At 37.4% G+C, this 14,252-nt stretch overlaps 2 protein-coding genes across 4 annotated transcripts in view; one reads left to right on the forward strand and one right to left on the reverse strand.

Annotated features, from left to right (window-relative positions):
* The window catches only part of LOC124380352 (chemerin-like receptor 1), a 28,099-nt gene extending 15,333 nt beyond the window's left edge, over nucleotides 1–12,766 (forward strand). The window contains exons 1-2 of one of the 2 annotated variants that reach the window (XM_046841235.1): nucleotides 43–313; nucleotides 4,479–12,766. In XM_046841235.1, coding sequence (XP_046697191.1) covers nucleotides 4,493–5,533 — 1,041 coding nt within the window. In that variant the 5' untranslated portion in view covers nucleotides 43–313; nucleotides 4,479–4,492 and the 3' untranslated portion in view covers nucleotides 5,534–12,766. Of the gene's footprint in view, nucleotides 1–42; nucleotides 314–4,478 lie in introns of those variants that run through there. The other variant, XM_046841236.1, reaches the window with a different exon arrangement.
* Nucleotides 12,767–14,252, reverse strand: part of wscd2 (WSC domain containing 2) — a 65,305-nt gene continuing 63,819 nt past the window's right edge. For both annotated transcript variants that reach the window (XM_046841230.1, XM_046841231.1), the window contains exon 9: nucleotides 12,767–14,195. In XM_046841230.1, the coding sequence (XP_046697186.1) occupies nucleotides 13,843–14,195 (353 nt within the window). In that variant the 3' untranslated portion in view covers nucleotides 12,767–13,842. The remainder of the gene's footprint in view (nucleotides 14,196–14,252) is intronic.

The following is a 14,252-nucleotide window of genomic DNA, read 5'->3' on the forward strand; positions in this document are numbered from 1 at the left end:
TACCAGATAAGTCTGATTAGTTTTGTCAAAACCAACCAATGAAAAAACCAACCAATGAAAAAAATTTTTTATCTAAACTTTCTTCCTACATGACCACTGCAGTGCAACAACAGCTGGGTGACCTACAGTGAGGGTGCAGGAGGGTGGGGAGAAAACAAATTTTGTGGTTATCTAAGCATGTTTGTTTCTTAGAATTGCCTCCGCTCTGAGAAAAATGAGAACTGAGAAAAATGACATTGTTTAAAAAAAGTCCTGCACCATAAAGAGGAAATCTTTTGGCAGAAATACTGTTCAGAAGGAGGCATTTGAAACGGTGAGTTATTGCTCCTGATATAAATACACCCACGATACGAGTGAAAGCGTGAGCTTTACAGTACATGTACATGTGGCTGTCAAGAATTTAGAAGACATGCCTATCAAGCCGTTTGTTTTACAGTAGCTGCTGCGCTGTTCTTTTAAAAAAATGTGCTTCTCTCTTTATTCAATCGTTTTGTTGGAATTGCTATAGTGACAATTTATAGAGTTTGGCGAAGAGTCTAAAAGCACCTAATGGAATGCATTACAAGTATTGCATATGCATTGAAGAATTTTATATATGAAGAAAGAAGGAAAGAAAGAAAACATTTAAAAAAAGGGATAAAACAAAGTTCACAAGTGTTTTTCATGCATATTATTTACAAGTGCACAACTTATTTTGTCTTTCTTTAAACTTTTACTTTCACTGCATTAAGTTCCAGATTCTAAGACTGTAATTTTGCAAAGAGCTTAAAAGTGCAGTTGTGTGTAAACAGCAATGTTTGGGTGGAATGAAGTGGCATTAAATGGCAGTACATATGGATACAAATAGTTGGGTGGCAGCAGTTTATTCGAGTTTAGATATGGATCATTGAGTCACTTTTACACTGGGGGAAAAAAAAGTCGGATCCAAAATTACTTCAACTTGTTACAAGCAATCAATTTCCTCGACTAAATAGAAATCTATTCATACAAATCAATTTTCTGTATGTATTAAAACAAAAAAAAAAAACACTTTTTTACCAAATAGTTTTTAAACATCTGATTAATACATACAATATTATTAGATTACATTTGGATGAACTTAATTTTTCCAAATAATTACAAATCCAAATAGTTGGAATGATAAAATAAAAAAAATGACTCCTTTTACACAGTCAAAAATGTAACCATATTTATTACCATTCATTTACTTATTTTGGCAAATAAAATGTCAAGATCAAACCATAGCTGGAATAGATGCGAACAATGAAAACCCACAAATGAAAAAAATAATATATTCATAGAAATAGAATAATAAAAGCAAAAACATGCTTAGCAATTGGCCAATGCAATGTTTTTGCCTGATTCGGTGCTGTAGATAAAACGTCCTTCACAAATCAAAGAAAAACAGTTTTCTGATAAAGCGTAGATTTAAAAAGTAACACAAACATTTTTTGTGACCAACTGCCACTGATTTAGAAATACAGTATACATGCATTTCACTCTTGTAGCTTTGAGGAGAGGTTCTGCACTTTTCTGGACATTTGCCTGATTCTATATTCATAATCATTTTTTTCAAAGGTCTCAAATTATGTATTATTTAAGTCTATCATAATACCTCAAGTTTAACATGTAAGTAATGCCAAACATCATTGCACAAGCAGATGCAACGGAAGGCAACTCGCCTAAAACCTCAACTTTATGCTGATGCCCAATGGTGTACTTAGACCAGCACCTTCACGAAGCACAAAAATGGCCACAGTGGTTTGTGCAATTTCCCTCTGTGCTTTATCCTTCTGGCCAATCTAAAATGCATACAAGCAGAGAGAAGTTGAGAGACTGCACATCCAAGCATCAGTGTTTTTCAAGTTTCCAACCTCATCGGGTGTTCTTTGATTATGCCGCACACATCTTCACCCAGATACACGATGAGGCACTTCAAGATGCATTTTCTCCTGAGATCTACATCTAGACTGTGCAAAGCATAAGATTTAAAGTTGTCAATGCGACAAAACAATACTTACAATGTTTAAAACAAATCAGTGGTTTCCAAGATCTTTTGCTTAATTTCTAGTAAACTAGGGACAACATGGACAAAGCAGACTACAGACTGAGAACCACAATGCCTCGAATTTCTTGAAGATGTGGACTACACAGTTTATCCAATGCAGCCAAAAATATTGCTTGATGCACAAGAATTCTGCCTTTATCTTTGGAAAAGATGCAAACCAGAGACCATCAAAAGCATCTCTGTGAGAAGCAATTTCACAGATACACAGCAGCATTTTGATGAACATGAGTTTCTTAAATAGACTGAAATGTAGTGACTGAAATCTTTAAATGACTTCTCACAGCAATTACTGTGTGTGGTATCTGTATAAACATACACTCAAACACTTGCAATTCCTCAACACTTGGCTGTTTCTTCACAACGGCTTGCCTTCGTAAGACAAATATCCTAGCTGGTTTTTTACTCTGATAACACTCATATTGTTCCTTTTTTTTCACCTCCTTTAAAAGCACCAAGCGCTACATTTCAAGATGCTCTGCTGTCTCTCCAGCTGGAAACGATGGCATGTGATTAGGTTCACTACGTTTAGGCCGTTTTTACATTTTTTACTGGAAACAAGTCACTTGTAGTTTTGATTTTGAGAGAATTTACCAAGGACTTTCAAATTTGTACAAGGATTTTCCATTTTCATTTTCCAGACCCTTTAAACGATACAGGAAACAGATTTGTGATTTTTTTAGATGTTGGCCAATGTGATAATGAAAATCTTAAAGTATGAGGTGTGTTTGTATCCACATAATGTGCATTGAAATGTTTTAAAATCTTTTTGAAAATCATGACAATCATAGCTTCCTGACAAATGGCTCTTAAGGGCATTCCAGCTTTTAAAACAACAGTGGCAGCTTGAATAAGTGCAAGGGTAAGAACGATGTCCAAAATGTCTATGATCGAGTATAAAATGTGAGAAGTTCAGGTTTCTTCGATTTGGTGACACCACAGTCTTTGCATGTTAAAATTTAAGATCTGAATAAAAAACTTTCTTTCAGCTTCTCCCGTTAGGGTTTGCCACAGCAGGATCCTCTGCACGTTTGATTTGGCACATGTTTTGGCACACGCTGGATGCCCTTCCTAATGCAACCCTTCCCATTTATCCGGGCTTGGGACCGGCACTGAAAGTGGCATAAAGTGGCATAAGCAATGTAATATATATAAAACCAAATTCTTAAACCTCAAGGACTAAATTCAGAAGAGTGATAAATTCAAGCATCTACTTGGTTTTATCAAATAGTGATAACTTACCTACAGTTATGTTGTGACTGGGTGATGATGCCTCCAAACTGTGGTCATTCAGATAATGATGATAAGCAACAGATAATGACAGCAATTAGCAACTGAATTAAAGAAAAAAAGAAAAAAATTACAACGCTAAAAAAAAGAAAAAGAAATGACAGGCCTAAAACATATACGGTAATCCCCCGCTTTACGGTGGTTCGAATCTCATGCCCCCAGTTTATTGCATTTGCCACATAACTAATTAATTTGGCTGATTTTCCTGGTCTCTCACGGATAGGAAATAGTTTTTATTGAGTTTTATGTGGAAATAATGGAATTAATTAATAAAAATCTAATTATTAATTATAAATTACAGTGAAATGTTAGTACAGTACAGTACTGTATACACAAAATTGCATTATTGGGGTAGGGTCCATTTTATTGTGTTTTTTCGTTTTGGAACGTGACCACAATTAATACAATTATATATAATATATAATAAGATTCAAAAGGTATTTTATAGTATAAACAAAGACTATACATTAATCTTCTTCTTTTTTTTTTTTTTCCCAAAAAAAAAACTGTGCTTCATGAGTTTGCCAGAATACATTAAACAATAAAGGAGAAAAAAAGAAGCAGTTATTATGAATATGAATAATGTGTTTTTAATCAGTTAAAAGCTATCTGCCATGCAAGATTTCAATTCGCTACACTCAGGCTAAGACATTTGACAAACACTTACATTAATCAGTTAACAATAACTTTTGTGCCCCACAAAAGGATGTCAACAGTGCTATTAGATTCTTCTTTTTTTGTATCATTAAATTCTCAAGGTTACTTGCACGTAATGGCGGCTGCCAAAACAAAATGACGCACGATCAGAAAATTCAAAGGCCAAGCCTTGGTGATGACGGTAGTCACATGGTTTGAATGGAAAACGTAAAATTTTTATTTGATTTAAAGCAAATAGTTTATATTACATCAACAAATCTCCGTTTTACCTACAGAGAATTTAACTAATTCAAGTTTATACAAGGGCAAGGTAAAAAAATTAATGTATTAGTTCAGATCATGTACAAAAAGTTTTTTCAGCGTAAAAATCAGAGCAGAATAATGTATAATGTATAATACTGTACCCCTCCTTTATACTGAAAATTCTTTTGCTAACAAAACACGATTCTGTTTGTTTTCTCTACAGATTCACACGGCAGCATGAATTCATCTGAAAAAGGTTACAACTCTGAACATAACTACCCTGATTACCCTGATTACCCTGATTATGATTCTTCAATGACACCGTCAGTGCCAGCGGCTCCAACACATACTTGCACTGATGCGATGTGTGTTTTCCTGGCAACAGTCAATGTGATTATGATGCTTCTTGGCATCACTGGAAACGGTCTGGTGATCTGGATCGCAGGGTTTAAAATTAAGAAAACAGTCAACACTGTCTGGTACCTCAGCCTCGCTGTGTCAGACTTCCTCTTCTGTGTCTTCCTGCCTTTCAACATCACCTACATGGTTAAAAGCGAATGGAGCTTTGGTCTCTTTATGTGTAAGTTAACTTCCTTTATCTTGTTCCTCAACATGTTCAGCAGCATCTTCCTCCTCGTCATCATCAGCTTGGATCGCTGTGTTGCAGTCATGTTTCCTGTATGGGCACAAAACAAGCGCACCATACGCCTGGCCTGGGTGATGGTTCTAGCAGCCTGGATTGTCTCAGCGATGCTTAGCTCACCAGCGGCCCATTTCCGAGATGTACATACCACGTACCATAGACACTCTGAGACGATCTGTTATTACAACTACGCATACGACGAACAACACATTGCCATAGTTCTATGCCGATTCATTTTTGGATTTGCGATCCCCCTCCTGGTCATCATCATCTGTTATGCCTTCATCATCCAGAAGCTGAAATATAACCAGACGGGGAGGTCCAATAAGCCGTTTAAGGTCATGACCGCACTGATAGCCGCTTTCTTCATTTGCTGGCTGCCGTATCACATTTTTAACTTATTGGAAATAAATGTAAAAAATAGCATCATTCAGATCGGGCAACAATTTGGAACCACGCTTGCAAGTGCCAACAGTTTTATGAACCCCTTCCTTTATGCTTTCATGGGAAAGGATTTTAAGAGGAAATTTTATGCACTTTGGTCCAAGATTGAGAGCACTTTCGAGGAGGAAGCCCGGAGTACGCTCCGAGCAACGTCTATTACTAACTCAGGAGTACATTCAAGCGCTGTTTGAATAGAAGAATTCAGATTTGCTTCTGTCATTAAAACCACTGGATGACTTTCATAACGCCTAGCTTAATAAGTGCAACTAAAGGAAAAGTAAATAAATATACAAACTATGGACAAAAATGTGGGGACACCTGACAATAAGATTCAAATATGCTTTTTGAACATCCCATTCCACATTTAGTGCCCATTTGCTGTTTTGAGAAGATGTTCCACTAGATTCTGGAAAGTGCTTGTGAAGATTTGTGTAAACCCAGGTACTGATGATCAGGTGAGGACGCCTGGGGCACCGTCAATGTTTGAATTTATCCCGGAGGTTTTCCATATTGTTGATGTCAGAGCTCTATAGCAGGAGATCTTCAATTACAACCCATGTAAAGCATATCTTCCTGGTGCTGGCTTTGCATATAAAGGCATTGTCATGCTGGAACAGGTATGGGTCTCCTAGAAATTTTTTTAAATGATATCCAAAGACATCCTAAACAATTGTGTACCTCTAGCTTTGTGTTTGTGTAGAACCACATTTGTCTGGTAAAGGCAGGTGTCCCAACAATTTTGTCCAGATGTTCAATATATTTAATAAAAGGTATAATAATAATAATAATACTAATAATAATAATAATAATATTAAAAGTAAAAGTATTGCATGTACTTCAAGTTATGAAACAATGTACTAAGCGCTCAGCATTTAAAGTTCTTTTTTTATTTTTTATTAAGTAAGCAATAAAACCTGATGAAAAAAATGAAAGAGAAAAAAGAGAAAATGTTTGGTTATATTTAATATTCACTTTGAAGCTTATATTTTCCGTTTTGGCATTAACTCCTGAAAAATGTGAATTTGCATTTTTTCCCTTTGTTTCTTTTATATTTATTTAAAAATGTTTTGATATTATCTTGTTTTCTTTATATTTCTTCTTTACCTCTAGTTCATTATGTTTATGTATTACAAATTTCATAAATGAATCATATACCTGTATTTCATATCAAATTTTTGATTGTGTATATTTCCAAATAATCCATATATCCCATCAGCCACTGCATCACAATTATAACAAAATGATTCTTGTTTTTTTTTTTTAATCATTCCAATAAAGGTTACAAAAGTTACAACAAATAATTCAAGTCTGATTTTTGCACTAACGCACAGAATATTGTGCACAAAATAAATAAATCTGTGGTATACCTTATGCAAGATAGAAGTATGAAAGTTATACATGAAATAAAAATAAAAAAAAGTAATTTTGGAATGGTTTGAAGAATATCAACATCTGTGACAATTTCATTTAAATCAGTTTTGCAGAATTTGTATGTGATGATGATGATAAAATATATATATATTTACAATGGGAATACCAACATATACCCAATCTACCTCTGTGGGAGTTTATACGTGCTTTATACACACTTATACACTTTATACACGCTATACATGCATACTCCTGATTCTTACATTTGCACTATAATTGCACAGAACTTTGCAATCCTTTGCAATATTTGTTACCGATGTCTTGTGTCTTGCCCTGTAAAGGGTTTAAAATAATTTGGCCTTAGGTTCAAACAATGATCCCCTGTATGGTCTGTGTTATAGCTTTATTATAATGTTCCTGAAAAAAAATCTGAAACCATTTGGAGTGCAAATCTATACAGCTACTGTATGAGTTTAACTGGCTGGATGACTGGGTCAGGGCATCTCCATAATAGCGAGTTTTTGTGAGAATAGCGTCATCCACGCTCTGAATCATGTGTGTAATCTGTCAAATGGAAAGAGAGGCTTCGCCGGGTGAAGGCACAAAGAGGAAACTATAAAACGGACATGAAGTGAAACCGGCGCTAGCTTCTGAAAAGGAAAGGAAGCGCTGCAGGGATGCCGGCAGTGTGGCATCCCGTTCAGGAACTTCAGCTGCGTCAACAACGATTTGGGCACGAGAGGCCAATAACGCCGGACTAATTAATCCCTGCCTAGTGTAGATAGACACAGCTAGGTTGAAGGACAGAGGGGCCAGGAGTGGCACTAAGGTCAAGGCTATAAAACCTGACAAAGATCAACGGGGTGGATGCAGCATTGCAGATGTCTTGGAGGGTCTCTTTAGGTGCCCTGAAAGCTAGGTCTGTCGCACATTGGAGCTCTCGGATTTCCTGACCATCCCACATGTCTCCCACATTTAGCTCCCGTAACAGGTGTGTAGACAGCATGCAGCTTGACCTGGCATAAGCCTCAGCACTGCCCACCAAGCCCCTGTGGTTTTTAGGGACGATGCAGTACCCGGCAGAGATGGCTAGCCAGCGTCTAATAACCCCATTTTTTCAATCCAACTATATTAGCATATAGCGACATCTTAGGACTGAAGAGGCAGGCCAAATATAGCTTAGCCCAAGACCTGGACCTCTTGGTGTGCAGGTCCAAGAAAAAGGGCAGACCCCGGCATGGAGGTTTTGCAGAAAGCGTTTGTCTGTGCCAGGTTCATTTGCGAGCCCCAGGTCCTTGAATGCCGCTTCGCCTCAGCAAAAGCGGCGCCAATACTACAAGGAGCAGGAGCACCCTCCTTAAAGAGCACTCATCAGGAGCGGTGCATTAACAACGACATGCAAGCTCAATCTATGCATTCGGCTCCCTCGAGAACCGACCTAGCATTCTCCGCTCTCAAGCAAGCAATACAAAGGCTGTGTGTATCCCCCTGTGAAATAGCGGGGGCAAGGAGGAACATGCAACTGGAAAGAGTGCTTACTCTTCATTATTGCTTTAATTTCCTTTTTTTATCATTTTTCTTTGTACATTTATCACTTACCATAGACAAATACACACATAGAGCGCTTCACGAACAAACAGAAGCTAGCGCCGCTTTCACTCCATGTTTGTTCCCATGTGCAGTTAGAGTTCCTGAAGGGGACTTGGTACTGTGTATATATACAAATTATTATTGTATGGACACCATTTTATCCTTTTGACCTTTTGACCTGAAGCTCCTTGATTCAGGGGGGCTGTAACTTGGCTGACCCTGCACTCAGACCCCATCTCTATCAAAGATAGATAGATATGCAAAGACAGAATTTCACAATGCTGTAATGTATATATGACAATAGCCTCTTTCTTTCTCCTTTGACTGATTTTTATTATTAATCGCAATACATTTTTGCTTTACAAAATATTTTATGTGACTCTATTACACTAATCCAGCTACGTATAAAGTAATAAGATTTAAAAAATGGCTACCATATTTAAAAGAAAATGTAATACATGGCAATATTTTATTTTTCCTTAGCAGTTTTCATGTTTATTTATTGTAACACATCTGTATACCCCTGTATACACATCTGTATACTTTTTTATAACATATACACTATGGATTATATATTCTATATTACAGCATTCATGCCAGTAAAGAACACAACTGCATTTAGAGCTGTTTATTATCGAGGATTGTACAGTATCGGCCTCGATCAGGCAAGTACAAAAATAGTCCGTCGTAGTACGCCAGGTCTGTCTATAGTGACTGGTTACAGTGAAAAGAATAACAAATCAATAGCACACAGCTTGTTTTCATCATTTGATATCATTGTTACATTCATCCCATTGAAAATACATTCAGATAGACTGGGTCTTTGGGGTTCGGTCGAAAAAATATAATAGTCTCTTATTTATGTCTTGTTCAGTCTCAGCCTACAGACAGATGAGTATGTGACATTTCGTGCAGGTCATCTGAAATTTTCACCCTTAAACAGTTTTAAATACAATTGTAAATATTATTTCGCAGTTCCCGTCTAGTTGCTTTTGTGGCTAGCTAACAAAAATGCAAAGAAAAGGGGCAGATATATAATGTACAGTAGAGTTAATACTTTAGATAAAAGAAAGATTTTTGCATAAGAACAAAAATCAATATATGTTTTTCACCTTTAAAAGAAAAACAAATGGATGATATAAATATTCAAGTTTAGGAAGTGTCCCGGTAATCAGGTTGAACACAACACAATCATTTCCATGCTGGACTGGAATGATATCCTGGTCCTTCAGGAAAAACAAGGAAAGCTCAAAACACAGCGTGTCACTGACATACAGCACACCAATCTGTACCAACCTGGCTCCCATAAAGTCATGAGATGGTGGTACATGTACAGAAAGCTAGCAAGGCATGGCATTCAAAAAGTGGCTCAGGAAAGCCACAGAATCAGCCGATTTATATGTCCTGCCGCCCACATGACCTGCAAAAATGACTTAAAATAACCAAATTCACACCCAAACAGTGAAAGCATGTTTATCCAGTAATGCAGCTCAGCCACTGCATCTGCCAACTTCTATTATAGGGTGCTATTATTTTGGTCATAATTGCATTGTCTCGGATTTTCTTCCTTAACGAGTCATTAAAAGGATTTCGCTACGAATTTGCCGTTTTCGACAGCACAATCTACACACAAATTTGCGTCACAACGTGAAGCGGTACAAGGGTTTTATGAGTTTTATTCCGAGTCCCCTTACAAAGTAAATGTACACAAAGTCAGGAAAATCAGACAGAATGTTTTTTTTTTTACAGACATCACTTCCTGAACATGGTTCCTACAAACCATTTGCAAATACATTAGTTCGTATCCAAGTGTTAAATGAGGCCTGTAATGTCAAAGGCACATGCTGTCATGGTCACAGGGAAATGATGAACAGCTGGTTTATGTAACCTGGTAGCATAATGTATACACAAATCAGTGAGATGAGGCGAAAAAAGATGTTGGTAATCATATAAGTCGTGCTGGCTGGCTGTAGTTTTCCACTGTGTCATGTCCGTGGTGGTGGTTAAGCGTGTAAGTGCTTTTGAAATTTCCTTTCCATAATTAATACAGTTGTTTAAATAGCAACAGTCTTGTTTTCTCACAAATGTGAATACGACTTTTACCACAAGTTCCTTTAGGTGAGGAAGACCTTAAGTGGCCTGCTATAGTTCTTTGAACAGTTTTAAACACCTTTGGGATGAATTGCACCCCAGGCCTCCTCACCCTACTATACTTTACTAACGCCATTGTGTCAGGATGAGCACAAATCTCCCCAAGCACACTTTAAACTCTAGTTGAGAGTCTTCCCAGAAGAAGTTATTATAATAACAAATGTGGGCTAAATGTGAAATTTGAGGTTCAAACGCTATGCAAATTTGATGGTTGGGTGTCCGTTTGTCCGTACAGTGTATTTAGAATATTATAACCAGTTCTATGTTTAGGACAATGTACAGTATTTGTTGTATTTTCAAAAAAACTTTCATGTCAAAGGCACACGCTGTCATGGTAACAGGGAAATGATGAACAGCTGGGTAATGTAACCTGGTAGTGTAATGTATACGTGACACAAATCGGTGAGATTTGTGTAAATCGGAAAAATATGTTGGTGATGATATAAGTGGTGCTGTTGTTGACATGAATAAATCTCTATGAATATTGCAGGTTGTAGTTTTCCAGTGTGTGGTGTCGGTGGTGGTGTTCTTTTGAAATTTCTTTTACATAATTAATCGTTTTAATGGCAAAAGTCTTGTTTCCCACAAATCTTGCACGAACGCATTAGAGAAATGAGAGCGAAAGAAAAAAAATTTCAGAAAAACAGAGTAAGTTCTAAAGAATTTGAGCATTTTGATTCTTATTTAACACTTAATCGCTTTCAGCTTGACAGCTGTTTATATACTGCTAAAACATACAGCTCACTTTTTATCGAGTCTTTCACTTGTTTTTCACGCCAACACCAGAACCTGTTTTGTGGCCAAGAAATACCAAATGCTTAACCTCTGTATAAAGAAAAAAAGAGAGATGTGACCATTGACGTCACAGGAACCTAAAACTGCACTGAAATAAGATTATGTTTGACTATTACTCAACATTAGCATGATGCATGCTAAAATTATTGGTGTTGTGAAATCGATATATCATCAGCCTGCATCACTTTTGGACAGATTCTCAATATGAATAAGACTTTTACCACAAGTTCCTTTTCAGAACAATGAACCAAAGGCCAATGTTTTAGTGACATGCACTCTTTATGAAGTCATCGCCTCAGGGTATGTACAATATGTGAAATACTAGTTAAATATTTTTTCTGCCATTTTTGGTTCCTCCCCAAGCTGTTAACAAAAACCAGGAGTCAAACAATTGTATAGGATGTCTTTAGGTGTGGTAGTGTCAAACTTTCCCTTCACTTGAATTAGAAGACCCAATCCTGTTCCAGTGTGAGAATACTCCTGTGCTATGAAGATGTGCTTTACATAAGATGGAAGTGTGTGGGAGATCTTAAGTGGCCTGCTATAGTTCTTTGAACAGTTTTAAACACCTTTGGGATGAATTGCACCCCAGGCCTCCTCACCCTACATTAATTTACTAACGCTCTGGTGTCAGAATAAGCACAAATCTCCCCAAGCACACTCTAAACTCTAGTTGAGAGTCTTCCCAGAAGAATGGAAGTTAATATAACAACAAATGTGGACTAAATGTGAAATTTGAGGTTTAAACGCAAATTTGATGGTTGGGTGTCCACAAACGTTTGTCCGTACAGTGTATTTAGAATATTATAACCTCCAGTTCTAAGTTTATGACAATCTACAGTATTTGTTGTATCTCCAAAAAACGTTAACGTCAAAGGCACACGCTGTCATGGTAACAGGGAAATAATGAACAGCTGGTTAATGTAACCTTGTAGTGTAATGTATACTTGACACAAATCGGTGAGATTTGTCAATTGGAAAAATATGTTGGTTGTTTTTCACGCCAACACCAGAACCTGTTTTGTGGCCAAGAAATACCAAATGCTTAACCTCTGTAAAAAAGAAACAGAGAGAGATGTGACCATTGAAGTCACAGTAACCTAAAACTGCACTGAAATAAGATTATGTTTAAAAATTACTCAACATTAGAATGATGCATGCATAAAGTTATTGGTGTTGTGAAATCGATATATCATCAGCCTGCATCACTTTTGGACAGATTCTCAATGTGAATAAGACTTTTACCACAAGTTCCTTTTTCCGAACAATGAACCAAAGGCCAATGTATCAGTGACATGCACTCTTTATGAAGTCATTGCCTCCGGGTATGTGGAATACATGAAATACTAGTTAAATATCCATTATACGGACCAAAGGATTGGGATGCTTGACTTTTTTCAGCCATTTTTGATTCCTCCTCAAACTGTTAACACAAACCAGGAGACGAACAATTGTATAGGATGTCTTTAGGTGTGGTAGCGTCAAACTTTCCCTTCACTTGAATTAGGAGACCCAAACCTGTTCCAGCGTGACAATAATCCTGTGCTATGAAGATGTGCTTTACATGAGATGGAAGTGTGTGGAAGAGCTTAAGTGGCCTGCTATAGTTCTTTGAACAGTTTTAAACACCTTTGGGATGAATGGCATCCCAGTCCATCTCACCCTACATTACTTTGCTAACGCCCTTGTGTCAGAATAAGCACAAATCTCCCCAAGCACACTTTAAACTCTAGTTGAGAGTCTTCCCAGAAGAGTGGAAGTTATTATAATAACAAATGTGGACTGGGAGGTTGAAACGCTATGCAAATTTGATGGTTGGGTGTCCACAAACGTTTGTCCGTACAGTGTATTTAATATTATAAGCTCCAGTTCTATCTTTAGGACACAACATTTTCATCACGGCCATTAATAGGCAGTGTTTTTACTACATGATACGTGTTTGTGTGCTAAATAAGTAAAATAGAACACGATTATTGTATCTTCTGTCATTGGCATGTAGCCAGGTTCTGAATTTTCATATTGCAGCTGGAGTGTTCTTGTGTAAAGTGTAAAAATAAAACTTTGAAGCCACATCCTTTTGCTAAATAAACAGGAAATAAAAAAGACCCTAGATTATATTATGTCTGATGCGTACTTCATTACATCACCTAGTGCTAAACTGCCAGCGTACTTTGACCAATATCGCATATCCCGATGATTTCAGAGTGTAGTGCCAAACACACACACACACACACACACACAAACACACACAACCATACATACTTATACGCATGCACACAAATGAGACAAGACATAAAAAAGTGCGTCACTCACTACAGCCCTCATAGTAAGTTGCCTATAGTCATCAGATTGTCTTCCTTTGTAATCATCAAATCATGTGACTTTTCAGAACTTTTCCTCTCTTTTCTCTCTGCTTACTGAAAGTGCTGGTTTAGTGTTCTTAATGTTCCTCCTTCTTGTCAAGTGTTTTTTTTTTTTTTTGGTTGAGCCACAAAAAATAAGGAGACTATTGTTTTCTTTTGTTTTTCAATCCCGAACAGAACAACAACGAAAACAAAAAAAAAAAGGGGGAGGGAAAAAGTGTGAGGTTGTATCATCTTGGTCTATAATCATCTGGAATCCCTGGAAGGTTTCGCTGTTTGAGCACAACTTCCACACTGCGTATGAGTCCGTCGATCTTTTCCCGCATCTCCGGCGTGTACGGGTCGTACTCGAGCTTCCTGAGGCCTGAGCGCTTGAAGTTTCCGTCTTTTTGCGCCACGACGCACAGCAGCCGATCCTCCGAAACTTCCAGGCCCAGGAAGAGGACGATGCGTTTTAGATGGGTAAAAAGGTCTCGCTTCAGCTCCTCAAAGTGAACCAGGTGTACGTTTTTACCGTGCTGGAGCCAGTCGAGCGTGTGCGATGCCCACCATGGTGCGTAGTTCTTTACGAACTCGGGCCATTCTGAAACAGAAGGGGGAAGAGAAAGAACTTGAAAAACCTTTTCTACAATAAGAATCA

Source organism: Silurus meridionalis, chromosome 27 (assembly GCF_014805685.1).
Source record: "Silurus meridionalis isolate SWU-2019-XX chromosome 27, ASM1480568v1, whole genome shotgun sequence".
NCBI lineage: Eukaryota > Metazoa > Chordata > Actinopteri > Siluriformes > Siluridae > Silurus > Silurus meridionalis.